This window comes from Phyllobates terribilis, unplaced genomic scaffold (genome assembly GCF_046119375.1).
Source record: "Phyllobates terribilis strain yellow unplaced genomic scaffold, ASM4611937v1 Scaffold_1__5_contigs__length_1240528914, whole genome shotgun sequence".
Taxonomy (NCBI): Eukaryota; Metazoa; Chordata; class Amphibia; order Anura; family Dendrobatidae; genus Phyllobates; species Phyllobates terribilis.
In genome coordinates this window covers 481,541,243-481,562,874 of record NW_027362761.1, presented here as the reverse complement: position 1 = coordinate 481,562,874, position 21,632 = coordinate 481,541,243, and the positions used below count along the sequence as shown (strand labels likewise).

Genomic DNA, 21,632 nt, shown 5'->3' with positions numbered 1-21,632 from the left:
TTCAAGAGTATGGAAGCCCCCCATAAAAATTAGATAGTCAGTTCATGCTGGCAAAATCATCACTTTAGGCCAAATTTTATCCAATCTGTAAGGGGCCCTTAGGGCTCATTCAGACGACATCAGATATTTCCATGGACGAGAAAAACTTGACCAATTTCTTGGATCACACTTTGATCAGAGCGTGGTCCAATGGTCATCAATTTTTCTCGTTCATGTGTAGTAGTGGTGAAGGTGATAGTCTGCCCCTGATACTAAAAGGGGTTAAAAGCACATTCCCAAAGTTAGAACCCTCTGGGGCTGCAGTTTGGCCAGGGTAGGGTTAACTGTGCCAGCCGGTCCAGTAGAGGGAAGGGGAACTGAGTGCTAGCGTCTAGTGCAGGAAGTGAGCACAGTCAGAAGTGTGCAGTACTGCAGAAAGCTAACAGGATCTGTATATGCTGCTAGGGTAGACATGGGCCTAGTATCCCAGACAGTGGATCGCCAGAGAAACACATAGGTGTTTAACAGCCGTGACACATGCAGCCACGGGAAAGATGACAACCCGTTGGGCCTTATCCTTTATACCTGCCTGTAAATACTGCCAGTTACCAAGTAAACTTCTGGTTGTTTTTATGAACTCTGTGTCCTCTGAATTGATTGCTGCCCTAGTTGAAGAAGAGGAGTCAGAGTCAGAAGAGGCCAGCTGGCCAGAATCAAGTGGGAAACACCACATAAATAGCAGCACATCAGAGGGTGGACACACTGTCTGTAGGGTGCCAAAGCAAGCATGGGCCACAGCTCGCCCATGACTACCTCGTTTGGTCACCATACACATGGAGGGAAAAAAAAAAGTTTTTCCACCTTCTCCATTCTGACAGTCCTTGAAAATCGAACCACACTCGGATGCCATCCGAGTGCGTCCAACTTTTTCACAGATCCATAGACTTGAATTGCTGATTTTGATCTGACCCTCAGATCAAAATTGGACAAGTCTCCGAAAAATCACAGACATGCGAATGGCCCCATAGAATATAACATGGATGAGTGCGACAAGTAAAAACCATGAATAGCACCTGTACGCGGAAATCAGAAATCTGAACCCTAAGGCTATGTGCCCACGATGCAGAAATGCTCAGGATTTTTTCCTGAGCGTTTCTGCATCTCCCTGGCAGAAAAAAACGCATGCGGATTGTACATGCGTTTTTCATGCCAGGGACATGCGGAAATGAAACGTTCTTCACTTGCATTTCCGCATGCGGGTGTCAAGCGCTTTCCAAGCGATTTTAGCATCACTTGGAAAGTGCTTGACAACTAGGTCACACTATATAAATCCATGCAAACGGCATGGATTTATATAGTGTGACCTTTGGAATGGTTAAAAATAAAAAAATAAATCTATACTTACCTTCTAATGGCCCCCGGAGTGTTGCTGCGCTCGTTCCTGGCTGCCGGCAGATCGCGGTACGCTGTACTGAAAGACCTGCTGTCACATGACTGTGACGTCAGCGCAAGTCCTTCAGTCCTGCGCGATCTGTCGGCAAGCACAGGGAAGGAGTCCGGGGGCCGTCGGAAGGTGAATATAATCTTTATTTTATTCTTGTTTATAGTTTGTATGGTACCTGGATGTGGAGGAGAGTGGAGGAGTACAGATGCAGTCTTGCGGAATTGGCGCGTTCTAATGCAAGTCAATGGCGGTGAAAACGCAGCGCTTCCGCAAAATTAATGGACATGCTGCGGATTTTTGAGCGCAGCATAAACGCTGCGGAACAATCCGCATCATGGGCATTGAAAGTGCGGAATTGCATTGGGGACCATGGGGGAAGGTTTACCAAGCGTTTCCGCTGCTTAAATTCCGCAGCATAAACGCTTGAAAAACGCATAGTGGGCACACAGCCTTAAGGTCTCTGTTTGATAACCACAATCCAGGCATGTTTTAACAAGTCTTGGTTTGACAACGGTCTACTGACCTGTACTAACAGCTCCATAGATTCCTAAAAACTGTTAGTTCATTTCAGAAAACTCACTAGCCCACGTTCTGACATGAAAATGGGCAACAAAGGTCTTGCAAAAGACAACACCATTTGGAATTTATGAGGCTGTGTGCCCACTATGCGTTTTTCAAGCGTTTATGCTGCGGAATTTCCGCAGCGTAAACACTTAAAAAACGCATGGTAATCCGTCACCCATGGTCCCCAATGACAAGCCGCAATGTCAATGCCCATGCTGCGGATTTTTCCGCAGCATTTATGCTGCACTCAAAAATCCGCAGCATGTCCATTAATTTTGTGGACACGCAGCGTAATCGCCGCCATTGACTTGCATTGAAACGCATATAATCCGTGTCCGTACATTTGTACACACGGATTATATGCGTTTCTATGTGCGGATGGTACCCAGGTCTGGAGGAGAGAAGATACTCATCCAGACCTGGGTACCATTGTACCTGTGAAAAAAAGAATAAAATAAAAAATAAAGATTATATTCACCTTCTCGCGGCCCCCTGCAGCGCTTGTTCTCCTTTGCCGGCAAATCACGAAGGACTGAAGGACCTGCGCTGACGTCATAGTCATGTGACGACAGGTTCTACAGTACAGGGCAACGCGATCTCCCGGCAGCCAGAACGGAGCGAAGCAAGACACCAGGGGCCATCAGAAGGTAAGTATAGATTTATTTTTTTATTTTTAAACATTCTTACGGTCACACTATATAAATCCATGCCAGTTGCATGGATTTATATGGTGTGACCAAGTTGACAAGCACTTTCCAAGTGATGCTAAAAATCGCTTGGAAAGCGCTCGACACCCGCATACGGAAATGCATGTGAAGAACGCTTCACATCCGCATGTATTTGGCAGGAAAAACGCATGTACAATCTGCATGCGTTTTTTCTGCCAGGGAGATGCAGAAATGCTGCAGAAATGTTCTGCTTCATTTCTACATCGTGGGCACATAGCCTTAATTTCATGCCAATAGGATCTATTTTTCATGGGTCCATTCATTTATAAGTAATGATAGCCACTCGATTTTCTTTACTTAGCTGCTTTTTTCTTGCCATAATACAAATTCTAACAGTCTATTGAGTAGGACTATCAGCTGTGTATCCGCCAGACTTCTGCACAACACAACTGATGGTCCCAACCCCATTTATAAGGCAAGAAATCCCACTTAATAAACCTGTCAGGGCACACCTGTGAAGTGAAAACCATTTCTGGTGACTATCTCTTGAAGCTCATTAAGAGAATGCCAAGAGTGTGCAAAGCAGTCATCAAAGCAAAAGGTGGCTACTTTGAAGAACCTAGAATATAAGCCATATTTGCAGTTGTTTCACACTTTTTTGTTAAGTATATAATTCCACATGTGTTAATTCATAGTTTTGATGCCTTCAGTGTGAATGTACAATTTTCATAGTCATGAAAATACAGAAAAATCTTAAAATGAGAAGGTGTGTCCAAACTTTTGGTCTGTACTGTATGTTATATGTTCCCTCTGTAAGAAGATAACAAGCAGACTTTGGCTGTGTGCCCACGTTGCGGATTACAAGCGTTTTTGATGCGGATTTTCCGCAGCATAAACACTTGTAAAACGGTTGTCAATCCGCACCCCATGGTCCCCAATGAGAATCCGCAAGTTCTATGCCCATGCTGCGGATTTTTCCGCAGCGTTTATGCTGCGTTCAAAAATCCGCAGCATGTTCATTAATTTTGCGTTTCCGCATGCGGAATTGCCTTATTCAATGCATGAAAAAACACAAGGCAATTCCGCATGTCGAAAACGCGGGAGAGGACATGCGGAAATGAAGCAGAAATTTTCTGCTTCATTTCCGCAACGTGGGCACATAGCCTTTAAGTACACATGTTGCGCATGCACAAATAGTATGGCTCATTTCCTCTAACCCCAATCTAACACTGTACTAAACCAAACAGTATATATATGTATTTATTTTGATGTCAAAAGCCTGTAATACAAGCAAAGGTAGGGAATGCAGCAGCCATTTTGTGGTAAATCTGGTTAGTGAGAGGACGTCGCAAATGACAGCTTAGGCAATGAAAGTCGTGAAGTACTGAATAAAATTGTACAGATAGTGCGTGACAAAACAAAAGTGAACAAAGGTTAGCAACTATTTATCCATTGTCATATGTTGAGGTCACTTAATATCACTAAGGCTGTATTTGCATTAAAGAGGATGAATTCAGTCCCAGTGCCACACAGTTTTATTCAGGGCAATTGGAGGCTCTTGCAGTACTTCCAAAAAATGTGATTCTCGCAAACTGAAACAGTTCGCAAAGCTGGCTAATTTGAATTTCCAGATTTGCTCATTCCTAGTTGATATCCTTACAAAAACGTATGAGAGTTAAAGAGCTTGTCCAGTACTGTATATTGATGTTCTGTCCTTAGGATAGGTAGTCAATATGAGATCAGTGGGGGGTGAAACACCCGTAGCCCCTACAAATCAACTGTTTTCTGTGCTGGCAGCCGGATTTGCTCAATTACGGAGAGGAAATACACAACTCCGTCACCTGTATAGCGGCTACCTCTGCTGTCTGAAGATCCACCCCTTTTAACCCTGCGTCAGGAGCAATAAGCCTAACAGGCACAGTTCAAACATTTTTGTTTCCCCCTCCTCTCCAAGGCAGCAGGGGATCCCTCCCCTCCCAGTACCTTCCTATCTTTAGTTGTTGCTTGAAACACCCCCACTCAGTTTTACCACTGTTCCTGAGGAGAGCAGGTGTGACCTCCAGGGCCTCTCAGGCTCATTGCGCCTGTAGGTTCTCACTTTTCAAAGTTCATCCTTTTTTTTTTTTTTTTTAATCACAATTGTTTATTTTGCTCATTTTATGAATGAATGATGCAAAGTTTGTGCATATTAAGTAGAAATAAGTAAGGTTTTCTTATAAATGGCCTCTCAGGAACATTGTGCCCGAACACGAAATAATAATCTCTGATATGATAATATGCTCTGCCACCCTTGCTTTTCTCTTTGCCAATGTTTCTTCTGCTGAACTTTTAACGCCTGAATCTGAGTGAATATGTCTCTAGTAGCATTTAAGTGGGTTACAATTAAGTTTTTTTCCTAATTTTAATGTTTAGTAATAGTTATGTCCTAAAAACTGGAGGCTATTTGGCTGTAGTAGTGAAATTTGGGTACTTTTTGTTTTATTATGTTCATGGTTATAAAATGTTTTTTTTTTTTTGCATCTGGTTTCGTATACTCTCTTTTAATACATCCCTATGAAGGTCACTAATTAATTTTAGAGACCAGAAATCGAGATAATTAGATATTATAGGTGGTTTTCTAGCCTGTGCCTGTCAGACACACTGCGCCTGAACTCGGGAGTGCCATAGATGAGCCTGACCCAGTGTTTAATAACTAGTAGTGGATCTGTAGTACCCCGCTGAGGCCACTATACAGCTGATGGAGTTGTGTAGTTCTGCTCCGTTATTGACCACATCTGGCTGCCAAGAATAGCTGATCGGTGGGGGTGTCAGGTGTCACACCTTCACTGTTCAGATAGTAATAACCTATCCTAAGGCTTGGCCATTAATATAAATGTCCCAGACAAGCACTTTAATTTTACTTAAATACATATTTTTAGATTTCTAGAGGATGATTCTGGTGCACAGTATATTATGACATATACTTACATTTCCTGTTTAGGTTTTGAGTAGTAATCACTAGGAAAGGGCTAATGCTCTGTGTGCAATGAACAAGAAGCAGCAGGTTTAGCGCATTCCATGGTAAGCCCGTCTCCCCCAGCATTGTTGTGTTGCACATTCCTTCATGATTACATTTCTCATGTTCCGGTATGGGCAGTCCTACCTATTATTAGCTACATAAAAGCAACGAACTAATGTTGATCTACTATAGAAGAAGTATATAAAACATATGACTGCAAGCATTGAATAAAAATTATGTTGGGCAAACAAACTTTTAAAAAAATCTAATATTTAGAAAGCATCAATGGCAATGCACTAAGCAAGGTTGTTGGAAGAAATCAATTTAAAAGGCACAGATGAGTTACTTATGTCAGTTACTTTATAGAGTAACTCTTTAAGAGGAACTGTCAACTTTCCCGACACATCAGGTTTTTTCTTAATAAATATTTGCATTCCCCATTAAATAATTCTGCAGAATCTTTTCAGAACTTGGTATTGTGCCGTTTTGCTGCCAACCCTCCTAGAAATGTATAAATTGACAACTCGGTGTAAGTAGTTGGGCGTGTCTCTACAGTGAGACTGTCCAAACATCGTGGCCAGAGTAAAGGCCCCGTCACACATAAAGAGATCGCTAGCGAGATCGCTGATGAGTCACGGTTTGGTGACGCAATAGCGATCTCGCTAGCGATCTCGTTATGTCTGACAGGTAGCAACGATCAGGCCCCTGCTGTGAGATCGCTGATCGTTACAAAGCTTCCTGGACCATTCCTGGGTCGTTGCGCTCCCGCTGGGCAGTGTGCATCGCTGTATTTGACACCTTGTCAACGACCTCGCTAGCGATTCAGAACTGAGACACATTGAGGTGCATAAATTGGACTTTTCTGCGTTCATCGTCCCTGATTGGTGGTCGCTACTGCGTCCTTGTTTTTTCAGATCCCACCAGCGTTCTCCGGCTGTGACTCCACTTTGAACAAATCAGACATCTTTAGCGAAGTAGGTATTGTTTGGGGTCTCAAATGAGTTTCCATTTTTAATTCATTTATAGGACATCTACCAATTATCTGCTATCATTGCTCTTCAGGGAGGGAGGGAGGGCTTGGCTTCTATCTGTATATATATGCTTTTGCATGGGCAGATATTTTAGGGGTCTCGTGCACACACACACACACACAGCACGTTTTCTGACACGCTGTCGTGGCCAACCGCTTCAGAGTTTTTCATACGCCAATTAACATGAAGCTTAAATCAATAGACTGTTCTTTTGGCCTGTTGCACGCTTCAGAACTTTCTTCGTCGACGTGATGCAATTACGTACTGTCCGCCTGGCTTTGTGGACTCTGTGGACCGAGCCAATGGGGAAGTGGAGCTCGGTGAATAGCGTGCAAACGATCCTGCAATTGCAGGCCTTCAACCAGTGGGACATGGCAGAAACACCCATGATGCGAAGACCTGCCGCGACAACTGCTGCCAGTATTTTAACGGTCCTGGTGCCCCGTCACACATAACGAGATCGCTATTGAAGCCAAGCCCTCCCTCCCTGAAGAGCAATGATAGCAGATAATTGGTAGATGTCCTATAAATGAATTAAAAATGGAAACTCATTTGAGACCCCAAACAATACCTACTTCGCTAAAGATGTCTGATTTGTTCAAAGTGGAGTCACAGCCGGAGAACGCTGGTGGGATCTGAAAAAACAAGGACGCAGTAGCGACCACCAATCAGGGACGATGAACGCAGAAAAGTCCAATTTATGCACCTCAATGTGTCTCAGTTCTGAATCGCTAGCGAGGTCGTTGACAAGGTGTCAAATACAGCGATGCACACTGCCCAGCGGGAGCGCAACGACCCAGGAATGGTCCAGGAAGCTTTGTAACGATCAGCGATCTCACAGCAGGGGCCTGATCGTTGCTACCTGTCAGACATAACGAGATCGCTAGCGAGATCGCTATTGCGTCACCAAACCGTGACTCATCAGCGATCTCGCTAGCGATCTCGTTATGTGTGACGGGGCCTTAAGAATCCACCTTTTAACAAAGGGGAACGGCAACACCGAGTTGTTCATTCATTCATAAAGTTCTGGAAGGAATAACACAGGAACGGCACAATGCAGAATTAAGAGAAAATTGTTCCAGAATTGTTATTTCATGGAGAATACAAGAATTTACTAAAACATATATGTCAGGAGCAGTGACAAAACCTCGTTAAATAGAGGAAATGTGAGGTTGTGCACACTGCATAGTTAATAAATGTGACACAGTATAATATGATTAAGACAGTGTTCGGAAGTAAGTCATACATAGATATCCGCATAACCAACCATGTAAGTTTCCCCAGACATACTTCTCTTTATACTCCATATGTACATTGTCAGCATATCTCACATACATCATGGTGACATATATCCCAGTAATAACACGTAATTTGTAACCCTGTCATGTGCAATACCATGGAGCAGCCGGATGTAGATGCATGACTGTCATTCATGATATTTCATTTCTGCAAAGTTTAGTAGAAGATATTCCCATTTGTGGCCAACTGGTCTATATGATCATATGACATGTGAAGATGTAATGATATTATCCAAGAGTTTACAATGCAATATTGCATCTGTAAAATTCTGGACATTTCATCTGATAAATCTATACAATAAGGCTCCAAAAGGCTTGAGTAAACTACATCATAACTCCTGAAGAAAACAGACGTCAATGGAGCGCGCCCAGCACTCGTGCATTGCACGGTGAATCCAGCATTACTGATCACCTTACTGAGTTCCTTTTTTTGTCAAACATAATTCTGTCTTAGTCAGACATATACATTATTTAAGAAAATACTTTCATCTTACTAGGCAATGCCAAGTATTCATATTATAATCACCATCTTTTTTCCATAAGTAAATATACTTAAATCAGTAATACAAACCATTTTCTTGCTTAAAACGTAGTCAAAAAGGAAGGCACTTTGGTAATGGTTGCTTACTAAAGACAATATGGCCAGGATACACCATCATATTTTAAGTTATTTGGATCCAAGTGCCGCGATCCCAGTTAGTCACTTATTTCCTGCACAGCAGCACCCACATTACCATATCCAACATTTCTGCCTGATTAGATAGTAAGGCTAATAATCTGGACATTTTTTTTTTTTTTTTTTTATATATTATACATACCAAAACTTTATGTGAGTAATCACGTGAATCATGCGACTTCATCTGCCAAACAGAACACAAAATATCAGGTTATTTCATCATTAACATAAAAATAATAGTAAAAATTCACTGATATAAACTAAAAAAATCATTAAGGCCAGATTCATCAAGAAGTTTATGCCAATTCTCTGGTGTAAAACTGCCCAACTTTTTTCCAAATCCAAAAGTTGAGTAAAAAATTTGTGGCTTTTTGAGTTTTTACTCCAGTCTCAGCCAGTTTTGCCAACTTGCCAAAATGTGGGGGTCACTCCGGCGGGTTGGGCCCAGCATGCATGTATATGGGAGAGTAAGGAGGAAAAGCTACCTTTGTTGCTATGAAGGTATATAGATTTGATTGCAGCTCAAGAATTAGTGCATAGCTGTACAATTGCAGTCAGGCATATCTTTCTCAATTGGGTTTTAGAGAAAAATTGTTTTACAAACCAGCCAGGGACCATGTGAAGAGACCTGACTAGTCCAGCGCAGCTCCCGGATGGCTTTTTCGACACCACTCTATTTGATTGACAGGTCTCTCCCATGTGTACGCATAAGGAGAGACATGACATTCAACTGAAGTGAGGAAAGAGCGTTTCAGAGAAAGACATACCTGGCTGCAGTCGCACACACAGTGTTTGATTCCTGGTTTGGGCAGCATTGATCAAGTGACAGATTCCCTACCTAGTTTGGACAATATAGTTGTGGCATATGGTATATTAACCCCTTTAAGATTTGGTCATGTTTGCATTCAAAGCACCATAATGTGTTTATTTTCCTGTAAACATAGCTGTTTGTGGGCTTGGTACTTTTTTTTTCCATTATATTTACTAGCATAATCATTTGGAATACAGAGTAATACAAGGCACTACAGTCTGTAAGTGGTAGAGTGACAGGCATCCAACCTACTAGGCCTCATGTCTGTTTTTACCATCAGTGTGTATGCCAAAAATAATACAAATTTTCCAAACTTCTCCCAGCCATTAAAAGATAAAAAGCAAATAGCCTTGAATGACAGACACACACACACACACACACACACACACACACACACACACACACGGTGTCCAGATGGTAGCTTTTATTTTTGATGGACCAATTAACTTTAAAAGGGGTTGTCGAGCCTTTGGATAAAAGCGTGCAGTCAGTATGTGACTGCAGACTTGTGAATCCTCACATCTTGCGCACTGCGAGGATTCTCTGGTGCTGGGAGCAGTGGGCACGTGACTGCAAGTATGAAATTTCTATATATGCGGTCATGTGCTGACTAGAAGGGTGCGGCCTTACTCAATGCAAGTGTATTGAGCGAGGCCAGATGAGTCTAGTCAGAATGTGGGCAGAAATGTGCAAATCGCATAGTTGCGGCCACATGACTGCCCGCTCCAGATGCTGGAGAGTCCTTGCAGAGTACGCAATGTGAGGATTCACAAGTCTACAGCCACATAGAACCATGATTAAAGAGGTTTACGCTGCCTTAAACTACAAGTCTGCAGTCAGTCTGACTGCAGACTTGTGAATCCTCACATTGTGAATACTGCGATCTATGAGGAGGTGGTCATGTGACCGCAAGTATGCGATTTGCATACTTCTGACCACATTCCGGCCTCAATAAAGACACTTCCATTGAGCAAGGCCACACCCATCTAATCGGCACGTGACCGTTTGTATGCAAATCATAAACTTGTGGCCAGGCGCCCGCCGATTCCAGCTCTAGACAATCCTCGCAGTTCATGCGATGTGAGGATTCACAAGTCTGCAGTCACAGAGTGATGGCACATTTGTAGACTAAGGTCAGACAACCTCTTTGATGCATCAAATATTAACAAAAGATGAAAAATATACCAAAAACAGCGAACCAGAAAAAGCAGAAACCAAAGGATCAAAGCAAATTAAAGGGAGATTCTCCCTATTCACTTGGATAGGGAATGACTTGCTGATTGTCGGGGGTCCAGCTGCAGAGAACCCAGTGATCCCGAGATCAGGGCTTTGGAAGCCCAAGAATGGTACTATGTAAACCCGATAGGAATGGAGCAGCGGTGTACATGCTCAGCCTCCTCTCCATTCATGGTCGATGAATATAGTTGAATGCAGAGCTTGGCAGCCCTAAAGACAATTAATGCAACAGAGGCAGAACTCCTGCACCTCTGCTCCATTAAAGATGGGTCTCCAGATCCCGATTTTTGCGTTTCCAAAAGCCCAATGTTGGGATTGCTGGCAATCCCAGAGGTCAGGCCCCTACGAATCAGCAAGATATCCATAGGACAATTTTTGGGGGAATAACCCATTAACCTAATACAGGATACCTAAATAAGTACTAAAATAACGTACCTCATGTTCAATGTATTCGCGTCTCTTGCGGGCACTCTCATGTCGCCAAAGCTTCAAGGAAACAAGTCCACTGATTAAATAGACTAACATAATGACAAACAAGAAGATTATGGCCGCCGTCTGCCCCCCTTCCACGCGACAGAATGTGGAATATAAGGGGTTGTTGAAGAAGGAATAGTAGCACAGTCCTCCTCGGTTTGTGTCATTGACGTACACAATGGCTGCCGCCATATAGAGAACAAACAAGCAGATGTTAATCCCAAACTCTGTTAGCGGCCACCAGTTAGAATCCAGGAGAATTGTCCTGTAGTACATGGACATGCCGAGCACCAGGAGGATTATAGTAGTTAGCCATGCCAAGCCTGCCACTACTAGTATAAAGGGAGTCTTGGGGCCACCATAGTAGTATCCCCCTTGTAAACTAGCAGTGTATGAATATGGCTGCGAGTAACCAAACATATTGTACCATTCATTGTCCTTGTGGATATAAGCTGTAACACAGGCAAAAACACCAGCTCCGAGCAAGAGTTCCACAACGCCCAGTATTCTCAGCAATCCGGCCCATGACTTCATGTAAGAGTATCGCAAGTTGTACTCTTCTACCCTCGCACTATAGGTTTTCACAGTCTGCGTCTGGTGACCCAGAGACCCGAATGGATCATCGGCAATCATGGCCTCAACTTCTTTCTTAGAGTTGTAGCTACCACCAGAACCTCCATATGGGTCTCGGTACGAACTCCCAACCAATTTTGAATCCACAACTAAGCTTTTTCCATGAGGTCCAGAAGCGGGGAGGGACGGAGAACGAGGTGGTGAACAACGTTCTCCACCAGAAATGTAGTTAATATCAGAAATGGGCTCTTCCCATGGAGTCTCTCTTTTACTCTTGAAAATGTTTTTCCAGGAATCTGGAATAAAACGGCGTACAGGTCTCAGTTCAAGTGAAGTGACTGGTTCCTCACTGTCGCTTGGAAAGAAGTCCGTCCCAAATGGAGGACTAAGTGGCAGTGGAGGTGGTGGCAATGGATCTGCACTCAAAGCCAACTGTCCATCCTGTAATGTCTGCAGATTACCTCTTGGCTCATATGACTCAACTGGCACTTGGTCATATTGGACACCACGGCCATTTGTAGCTCTGTGTTTGGATCTTGGTGCTGAAGATGATTCTACTCCAGACATTTGCGTATGCTTGAAGAACACAAAATGACAGTATGAAAACCAACATAGAGGAAATAAATACAACAGCAGCAACTACAAAAGTATTTCTGGGAATTCGCTACAATGTATTAGTCCGGAGTCTAGGCTGCTTAGCAGCTCCATACTGGATAAAACAGCTGAGATCAAGGCTAGCTATGTACAGGCGTGCAGCCTATAAATGTGTGCAGGAATCTTCTCATTCACTGACAGTAACAAATATCCTCAAATGATGAGGAATAGAAACACATTACATTAGACAGTAATCCAACGTTCATTTTATTTATTTAAAGCTTCTTTAATCAGTCCAGTCAGTAGTGTATACAATTTTTTAATATACTTAGTGATTCAGTATAACAGATCTCTGTTTGCAGTCAGTAACCATTAAAGGGAACCTGTCGGATGATTCATGCTGCCCAAACCAAGGGCAGAGTGATTCAGACACCGGCTCTGGTTTTGCTGCATGGTTCCACAGAAAACAGTTTAAAACTGTGGCCATGGCTGATGTAACTAAGTTGACTACTACAAAAAGCCAGTTCCTGTCTGCTTCTCCTCTCCCAATCCCCTGGACTGACAGATACCTCCCTATGTTTGTGTATAGGGAGAAACCTGTCAGTCAAAAAGACTAGGATAGGAAGAAAGCACTGGAGACAAGCATTTAAGACCAGCCGTCCTAGTAACATTGTTTCTGGCTGCCAGGTGTTTGCTATCCCATCTGAGAGAAGCATGATGTAGGGGCAGAGGCTCTAATTCTAGCAATGTATCTGTAACGTGGCGGGGGGCAGTAGCCATGGGTGAGGTACTCATGTTCTTTGCCCTGGCACCAAATATGTGGGTCTGCTTACTTATCAGACCGTAGGTCTGCTTCTACTGCAGGCTGGGCCCCATCTGATTTCCTGACAGGGAAACTATCTGTCCCTTCACTTTAGCCCCTCCCACTCAGGGCTAGTCCCAACTATTAACCCTAACTCCCTGTTGCTGGGCAGAACACAACCTATCAGTAATAACACACATTAGTAAACATGTCGCACATAAAATACATTGCATCGGTACACGTGTCTTTCAGGGGAAAGTGTGCAACACTTCCATCTTCTTACATATCACTTATTGAGCTGCTTGCTGTCATTTTGATAAATCACTGTTTTCTCTGCTGCAGATGTAGCAGTTACATGAACACGGAGCCCTGTACAACCCCGCCCCCAATTGGCAGCCTTCTGTCCATGTACAGTCTACACAGAAAGCTGCCAATCAGTGATGGGGGTGGGGGTTATACAGAGCTAATGAATATGGAGGACTACATGCCAGCTTTTTATACTAGTCCTCTAGCGATAATCTACTGCTGATAAAACAATGATTTTATCTAAACTACAGCAAGCAGCCCAGTAAGTGACACATCGCTGGAATCAGGCTCTCGGTCTCTACATTATGCTGCTCTCAGATTAGGTGACAAAAACCTGCTGGCAGATTCCCTTTAAGTTTTCTCTGAAAATACCACAGCTGAAAGGTTCCCTTTAAGGACCGGGCCTATTTTGTCCTTTATGACCAAAACAATTTTTTTTTTGTTTGATTGCCATATTTGGAAAGCTATAAAAATACTAATAAAATTAACACTATTGTACAGCTGTATAAAAACTTGTTTTTTTGCAGGATCTATTTTGCGGTACATATAAAAGTTATTAACTAAGTTTTACACCTCATTATGGGGAGGAATAAAAAATAAAACAAATATTTTGTGGATCAGTGCAAGTCCAATTTTTATATAGTTTTACGCTTTGCTACTTTAAAAAAAAAATACATGATAATAAAAACAAATATTTTTTACAATTTGTTTTTTTATTTGCACATTTTTCTTTTAATCTTTTAAGCCTCATGACACTCTCATATAGTCTAAAAAAGGGTAAGTGGCTTACAACATATTTACCAAAAATGTCGTGCTGCAGCTATGCCAGGTACAAGCTGACAGTTACTAGGTGATTCATCAATACAGTCCATGATACTATCCAGATCATCTATTAAACATCAACGTTTCACTTTTTAAATAAATTATAAATATATATAGAAAATGTCTAAAGAAAAGAAATGATAAACTTCACACTGACTAATTCCCATCCATGCAGTTGATCGGGAGTACAAGGCAGACATAGGCCAGTATATATTACCTTTATTAGTAGATAACCTGATAACGACCAAGAGCCAGTGTAATTTTACAGAATGGAATTAGAGGGGTGGTCCAAAGGCAAAGTGATTTTCATTCTAAACCCCTGTCTATTTAGTGCCATAATCTAAACTATTTTCTACTTGCATTAAAAATCCCCTATCCTTCCCTAACTACACTATCTAACTGCTTTTGTCCCCCCCCCCCCACTACTTCCTTTTTGCTAATGCTTCTATTGAGAATCCCAGTGCATAGTGAGATACTCAAACAAAGCGTCACCAGGGGGCAGAGGATGCGGTCATAGCAGCAGCCCCTGCCCCCTACCTGAAACGAAGAGTCACCAGAGATGCTCGTTTCAGGGGCTGGACTAGTCCCTGTGCGAGGTGCACAATGACAGCGCGCTCTCTGTTGTCAGCTCAGATCAGTAATGATGAACGAGCATGCTCGCCACTGCTCGGTACTCGCCCGAGCATCTCAGTACTCGAGATGCTTGGAGCTCGCCGAGTACTTGCGCGATGCTCGGGCAGGAGCTTGGGTCCCCGTGCTGCATGTTTGGCGCTATTTAGAGCACCAATCATGCAGGGATTGTCTGCCACTCACTGTAATGTCACAGCCATGGTGGTTGTGGCATTACAGTGATTGCCCAAATCGATGGGAACAGTGCTCACAGTGAAACATGAAAAGCCGGCAATTCATCAGCGGCATACACCGGTACCCGACAATGTAGAACAGAAAGAATAGAGCATCACATATAGATTAGATAGATAGAAACATGTCAGTCACATATATAAGACGTAGAGTGACAGTGTTGGTTACTGTACTTGTCATTTAGTGTTAAAATAAAGGATTTATTAAAAAAAAAAATTGACGTAGGGTTCCCCGTAATTTTAGTCTCTAGCGGAGGTTAAGCAGACGGCTGGGGCAGATGTTTGAAGCCTGGGAAGGGGGTAATACCCACAGAGCTTCCCAGGCTACTAATATCAGCCCCCAGCTGAATACTTAGGCTTTACCAGCTATTAAAATGGGGGACCCCCCCAAAAAAATGACGTGGGGTCCTCCATATTTTAATAGCTAGCAAAGGCTAGGCAGACAGCTGGGGGCTGATATTAATAGCCCAGGAAGGGTGCCATGAATATTGGCCCCCTCCCAGGCTAGAAACACCAGCCGTCAGCCGCCCCAGAAATGGCGCATCCATAGGATGCGCCAATTCTGGCACTTAGCCTCGCTCTTCCCACTGCCCTGTAGCGGTGGCAGTGGGGTAATAGGGTTGGGGTTGATGTCAGCTTATAATGCCAGCTGACATCAAGCCCAGGTTAGTAATGGAGAGGCGTCTATAAGACACCCCCATTACTAACCCCATAGTCAAAGTAAAAAAAACCAAACAAACACAAACACCCAGAATAAAGTCCTTTAATTGAAATAAACACACAATTCTTTAATGTTCTAAATTAAACCATACTTACCGTCACGCCCATTCCAGCTGAAGCCAACGATCTCCTGCAATAAAAATAAAATAATAAACCAACCTCATCCTTACCTTTCCATGGTTCCCAGGACGGCTCCAGCTCTGCTACATTCACATGACAGGCTGGATCGCAGCCGAAAGCTGCCATCCAGCTTGCCATGCCGCAGACACTGGGAAGAGCAGGCATGCTTGCGCTCCTTAGTGTCTGGCAGTGACGGCATCCAGATGAGCCGATTTCATGTCCAATGAACTCGGCTCACCTCATGCACGTCACTGACAGCGTGGGAGAATTCTCCTACGCTCAGCGCTTGAGCAGGAGAATTCACCCACGCTGGGATGGCATTGAGATGACAGGCTGGATCGTAGCTGAGCGCTGCCATCCAGCATGCCATCCTTCATAGACACTGCAGAGCGCAGGCATGCTTGCGCTCTGCAGTGTCTCTGAAGGATGACAAGCTGGATGGCAGCGCTCAGCTACGATCCAGCCTGTCATCTCAATGCCATCCCAGCGTGGGTGAATTCTCCTGCTCAAGCGCTGAGCGCAGGAGATTTCTCCCAAGCTGTCAGTGACGTGCATGAGGTGAGCCGAGTTCATTGGACATGAACTCGGCTCATCTGGATGCCGTCACAGAGAGACACTGAGGAGCGCAAGCATGCCTGCGCTTCTCAGTGTCTGCGGCATGGCAAGCTGGATAGCAGCTTTCGGCTGCGATCCAGTATGCCATGTGAATGTAGCAGAGCTGGAGCCGTCCTGGGAACTATGGAAAGGTAAGGATGAGGTTGGTTTATTATTTTATTTTTATTGCAGGAGATCGTTGGCTTCAGTTGGAATGGGCGTGACGGTAATTATGGTTTAATTTAGAACATTAAAGAATTGTGTGTTTATTTCAATTAAAGGACTTTATTCTGGGTGTTTGTGTTTTTTTTTAACTTTGACTATGGGTTTAGTAATGGGGGTGTCTTATAGACGCCTCTCCATTACTAACCTGGGCTTGATGTCAGCTGGCATTATAAGCTGACATCAACCCCAACCCTATTACCCCACTGCCACCGCTACAGGGCAGTGGGAAGAGCGAGGCTAAGTGCCAGAATTGGCGCATCCTATGGATGCGCCATTTCTGGGGCGGCTGGTGTTCCTAGCCTGGGAGGGGGCCAATATTCATGGCACCCTTCCTGGGCTATTAATATCAGCCCCCAGCTGTCTGCCTAGCCTTTGCTAGCTATTAAAATAGGGGGGACCCCACGTCATTTTTTTAGGGGTTCCCATTTTAATAGCTGGTAAAGGCTAGGTATTCAGCTGGGGGCTGATATTAGTAGCCTGGGAAGCTCCGTGGGTATTACCCCCTTCCCAGGCTTCAATCATCTGCCCCAGCCGTCTGCTTAACCTCCGCTAGAGACTAAAATTATGGGGAACCCCACGCCAATTTTTTTTTTTAATAAATCCTTTATTTTAACACTAAATGACAAGTACAGTAATCAACACTATCACTGTACTTATTATATATGTGACTGACATGTTTCTATCTATCTAATCTATGTGTGATGCTCTATTCTTTCTGTTCTAAATTGTCGGGTACCGGTGTATGCCGCTGATGAATTGTTGGCCAGCTTTTTTAAAGAGACGGGTGCATGAAAATCGGACGGCACTAGTGTGTTCCAAGTGCCCTGCTATGTTTTTCATGCACCCTCCTATATACCCTGCCTGTCTGCCTATATATTCTGCCTGCCTGACGTTTAATTGAGCACTGTTCCCATCGATTTGGGCAATTTTTGACCTTCTGCAGACCGCCGGGGGGGACCACCAGAAAAATGCTCGAGTTTCCCATAGACTTACATTGGGCTCGTTGCTCGGGTCGAGCACCCGAGTATTCCAATGTGCTCGACCCGAGCTTCGAGCACCCGAGCATTTTAGTGCTCGCTCATCACTACAGATCAGCAGTAATGAGCCATAAACAGAGTGAGGTCACAATACCCGGCGTCCAGAGACCAGTGACGTCATTGCGGGGCGGCTCTGATCCCTGCACACGGGGTATTTGGGCACTGCTCTGTTGCCAGCTCGTTACTGCTGTTCTGAGCTGACAACAGAGAGCGTGCCGTCATTGTGCACATCGCACAGGGACTAGTCCAGCCCCTGAAATGAGCATCACTGATAATGCTTTGTCTCAGGGAGGGGGCAGGGGCAGTGAAAGCAGCCTCTGCCCCCTCATGACACTTCGTTTGAGTATCCCAGCATGCACTGGGATTCTCAAATGAAGCATCATCAAAAAGAAAGTAAGAAAAAAAATAAAAACATTTAGTGTAGTTAGGGAAGGATAGGGAATTTTTAATGTAAGTATATTAGAAAATACTTTAGATTATGGCACAAAATACAGATTTAGAATGAAAATGACTTCGTCTTCGGACCACCCCTTTAATCTAGCAGGAGCAGGTGAAGTGCCCAGCTATCAAGACATTGCTGAGGGTTCTGAAGAGAAGACAGGAGCGGTTTGTTACCACTGCTGTTTTCCCACTTACCTGAGTGGAGTAGCACTATGTAGTGAACAGGAGCATCGCCAGCGCCAATGCTGGTGTCAGACCTGATGATCACAGGGTGGCTGCAAGCAAAGCAGAGCTAATATATCTAGTAGGCGCTGGTCAGATTTGTCAGTGACTTCTGTCACCATAGTGGGCAATTTTCCCCTGTAAATTGGGCTACTATGGGTGCACAATAAATAATATAGTAGAATACATATCACAAAAAACACCTATATGAATATTAGTTATCTACTTGAATGTAATAACCGCTTATTTGGCGTAAAATGAGAACAGTAAAAAAAAGAAAAAAAAAAAAAGATATAAAATGACAGTATTTTATACATACCCCCAAACAGCGCTGAAAAATACTAGTTTGTCTCACATAAAGTAAAGACTCATAACTCATAAGTGAAAAATAAAATTAAGGCAGCTGAAATGCAAAGAGGCAAAAAGGAAATAAAAACTTGGCCGGTCATTAGGGGATAAAACTTTTGTTGGCCCCGATACACATCTGTCATTCTAAGTCTCAGACGAGTTCTCATTGCATAGAAACACAACATGAAGTGACACAGTGAGGAATGATCAGTCTCTATATGAGGTCTGCGGCTCTTGTCTTACTACAATGCTGGGAGTTGTAGTCCCACAGGTTGTAGAACACTGCACAATAGAAATTCATCATTACCAAGTGTAAGTAATTGAGATCAGGACAAATATAGAAAGGACTGAATAACATGTAGCGAGTCCTCACCGGCTGTGTGCTGTGAGCAGGTCAGAAGCTGCAGTCTATCATGTCTCCTCGGGACAGTCTCTCAGCTCTTCTCTCTCTCACCCTATAAAGCTTGCACCTTGCTCTTCTTGTTATCCCTGCTGCTGTCTAATCCCGGGACTAGTGACGGTCTCCGCACACAGCGCTCTCCTCCATACACAGCAGCACTCTCACCTGCAAGCTGCACTCTCTCCGGGGACGGCTTCCTCTCTCTCGGTCACATGACTCTCTTCCTATCCCAGGCTGACGTCATGGCCGGCCCCGCCCCCTCCGCAGGTAGCTGGGCAGGACCCTGACTCACCTTCTGTACTGGGTGTAGTGCTGGCTGCTCACTCGCGCCCTCTGGTGTCCGCTCTGGTGCTGACACTATTACACATTATTACAGCTTGCAGCAGCTGGCGCCGTGTACAGTCATGGCCAAAAGTTTTGAGAATGACACCAAAATTATGTTTTCACATGATTTGCTGGCCTCTGGTTTTTATTAGTGTTAGTCTGATGTTTATATCACATACAGAAATATAATTGCAATCATATTATGAGTACCAATAGGTTATATTGACAGTTAGAATGAGTTAATGCAGCAAGTCAATATTTGCAGTGTTGCCCCTTCTTCTTCAAGACCTCTGTAACTCTCCCTGGCATGCTCTCAATTAACTTTTGGACCAAATCCTGACTGATAGCAGTCCATTCTTGCATAATCAATGCTTGCATTTCGCCAGAATTTATTGGTTTTTGTTTGTCCACCCGCCTCTTGATGATTGACCACAAGTTCTCATTGGGATTAAGATCTGGGGAGTTTCCAGGCCATGGACCCAAAATCTCTATGTTTTGTTCCATGAGCCATTTAGTTATCACCTTTGCTTTATGGCAAGGTGCTCCATCATGCTGGAAAAGGCATTGTTGGGCGCCAAACTGCTCTTGGACGGTTTGGAGAAGTTGCTCTTGGAGGACATTCTGGTACCATTCTTTATTCATGGCTGTGTTTTTAGGCAAGACTGTGAGTGAGCCGATTCCCTTGGCTGAGAAGCAACCGCACACATGAATGGTTTCAGGATGCTTTACAGTTGGCATGAGACAAGACTGGTGGTAGCGCTCACCTCTTCTTCTCCGAATAAGCTGTTTTCCAGATGTCCCAAACAATCGAAAAGGGGATTCATCAGAGAAAATGACTTTGCCCCAGTCCTCAGCAGTCCACTCCCTGTACCTTTTGCAGAATATCAGTCGGTCCCTGATGTTTTTTCTGGAGAGAAGTGGCTTCTTTGCTGCCCTCCTTGAAACCAGCCCTTGCTCAAAGAGTCTCCGCCTCACAGTGCGTGCAGAAGCACTCACACCAGCCTGCTGCCATTCCTGAGCAAGCTCGGCACTGCTGGTAGTCTGATCCCGCAGCTGAAACAGTTTTAAGATATGGTCCTGGCACTTGCTGGTCTTTCTTGGGCGCCCTAGAGCCTTTTTGACAACAATGGAAGCTCTCTCCTTGAAGTTCTTGATGATGCGATAGATTGTTGACTGAGGTGCAATCTTTGTAGCTGCGATACTCTTACCTGTTAGGCCATTTTTGTGCAGTGCAATGATGGCTGCATGTGTTTCTTTAGAGATAACCATGGTTAACTGAAGAGAAACAATGATACCAAGAACCAGCCTCCTTTTAAAGTGTCCAGTAATGTCATTCTTACTTAATCATGACTGATTGATCGCCAGCCCTGTCCTCATCAACACCCACACCTGTGTTAATGGATCAATCACTAAAACGATGTTAGCTGCTCCTTTTAAGGCAGGACTGCAATGATGTTGAAATGTGTTTTGGGGGTTAAAGTTCATTTTCTGGGCAAATATTGACTAGGCAAGTACCGTAATTGCTGTTAAGCTGATCACTCTTTGACATTCAGGAGTATATGCAAATTGCCATTACAAAAAATGAAGCAGTAAACTTTGGAAAAATTACTATTTGTCTCATTCTCAATACTTTTGGCCATGACTGTACAGAACAAGCGGTACAAACTGATTTAGTTGTGTAATATGTTTATAACTAAAGAGAGCTGGAGAAAACTGAAGATGTTTCCAGTAACATACAAGTTAATAATGCTGTGTGATATTTTGTATTCTGTACACAAGATGCTGAGAGGGGATACTGTACAAGAAAGAAGTGATTTGGCGCTAACAGAACTCCTCAATTCAGGCAAAAAGGACGCACCATGTGACTACCAGGATTAGTAGTCACTTACTACTTGCCAACCATTTGCCTGTTATTTTTACAGCCAAATCACAGCTTTAAAATAGTCGTACAAATTAATTATTTTGGTCTTGAATGAAGATTTAGCTTTTACCCTTTCATAACCATGTAACAGGAATAGATGTAATGGAGGCCAGATGTTCTCTGGAGCGGGCTCAGGAGCTGAAC

The 21,632-nt window shown here is 43.7% G+C and overlaps 1 protein-coding gene across 2 annotated transcripts in view; it reads right to left on the bottom strand.

Moving 5' to 3' along the window:
- Positions 1 to 19,497, bottom strand: part of MARVELD2 (MARVEL domain containing 2) — a 35,997-nt gene extending 16,500 nt beyond the window's left edge. The window contains exons 1-3 of one of the 2 annotated variants that reach the window (XM_073679378.1): positions 19,409 to 19,497; positions 11,141 to 12,328; positions 8,801 to 8,842 (exon numbers count right to left, since the gene is read on the bottom strand). In XM_073679378.1, the coding sequence (XP_073535479.1) occupies positions 8,801 to 8,842; positions 11,141 to 12,319 (1,221 nt within the window). In that variant the 5' untranslated portion in view covers positions 12,320 to 12,328; positions 19,409 to 19,497. Of the gene's footprint in view, positions 1 to 8,800; positions 8,843 to 11,140; positions 12,329 to 19,216 lie in introns of both variants that reach the window. The other variant, XM_073679387.1, reaches the window with a different exon arrangement.
- Positions 19,498 to 21,632: the final 2,135 nt, after the last annotated feature.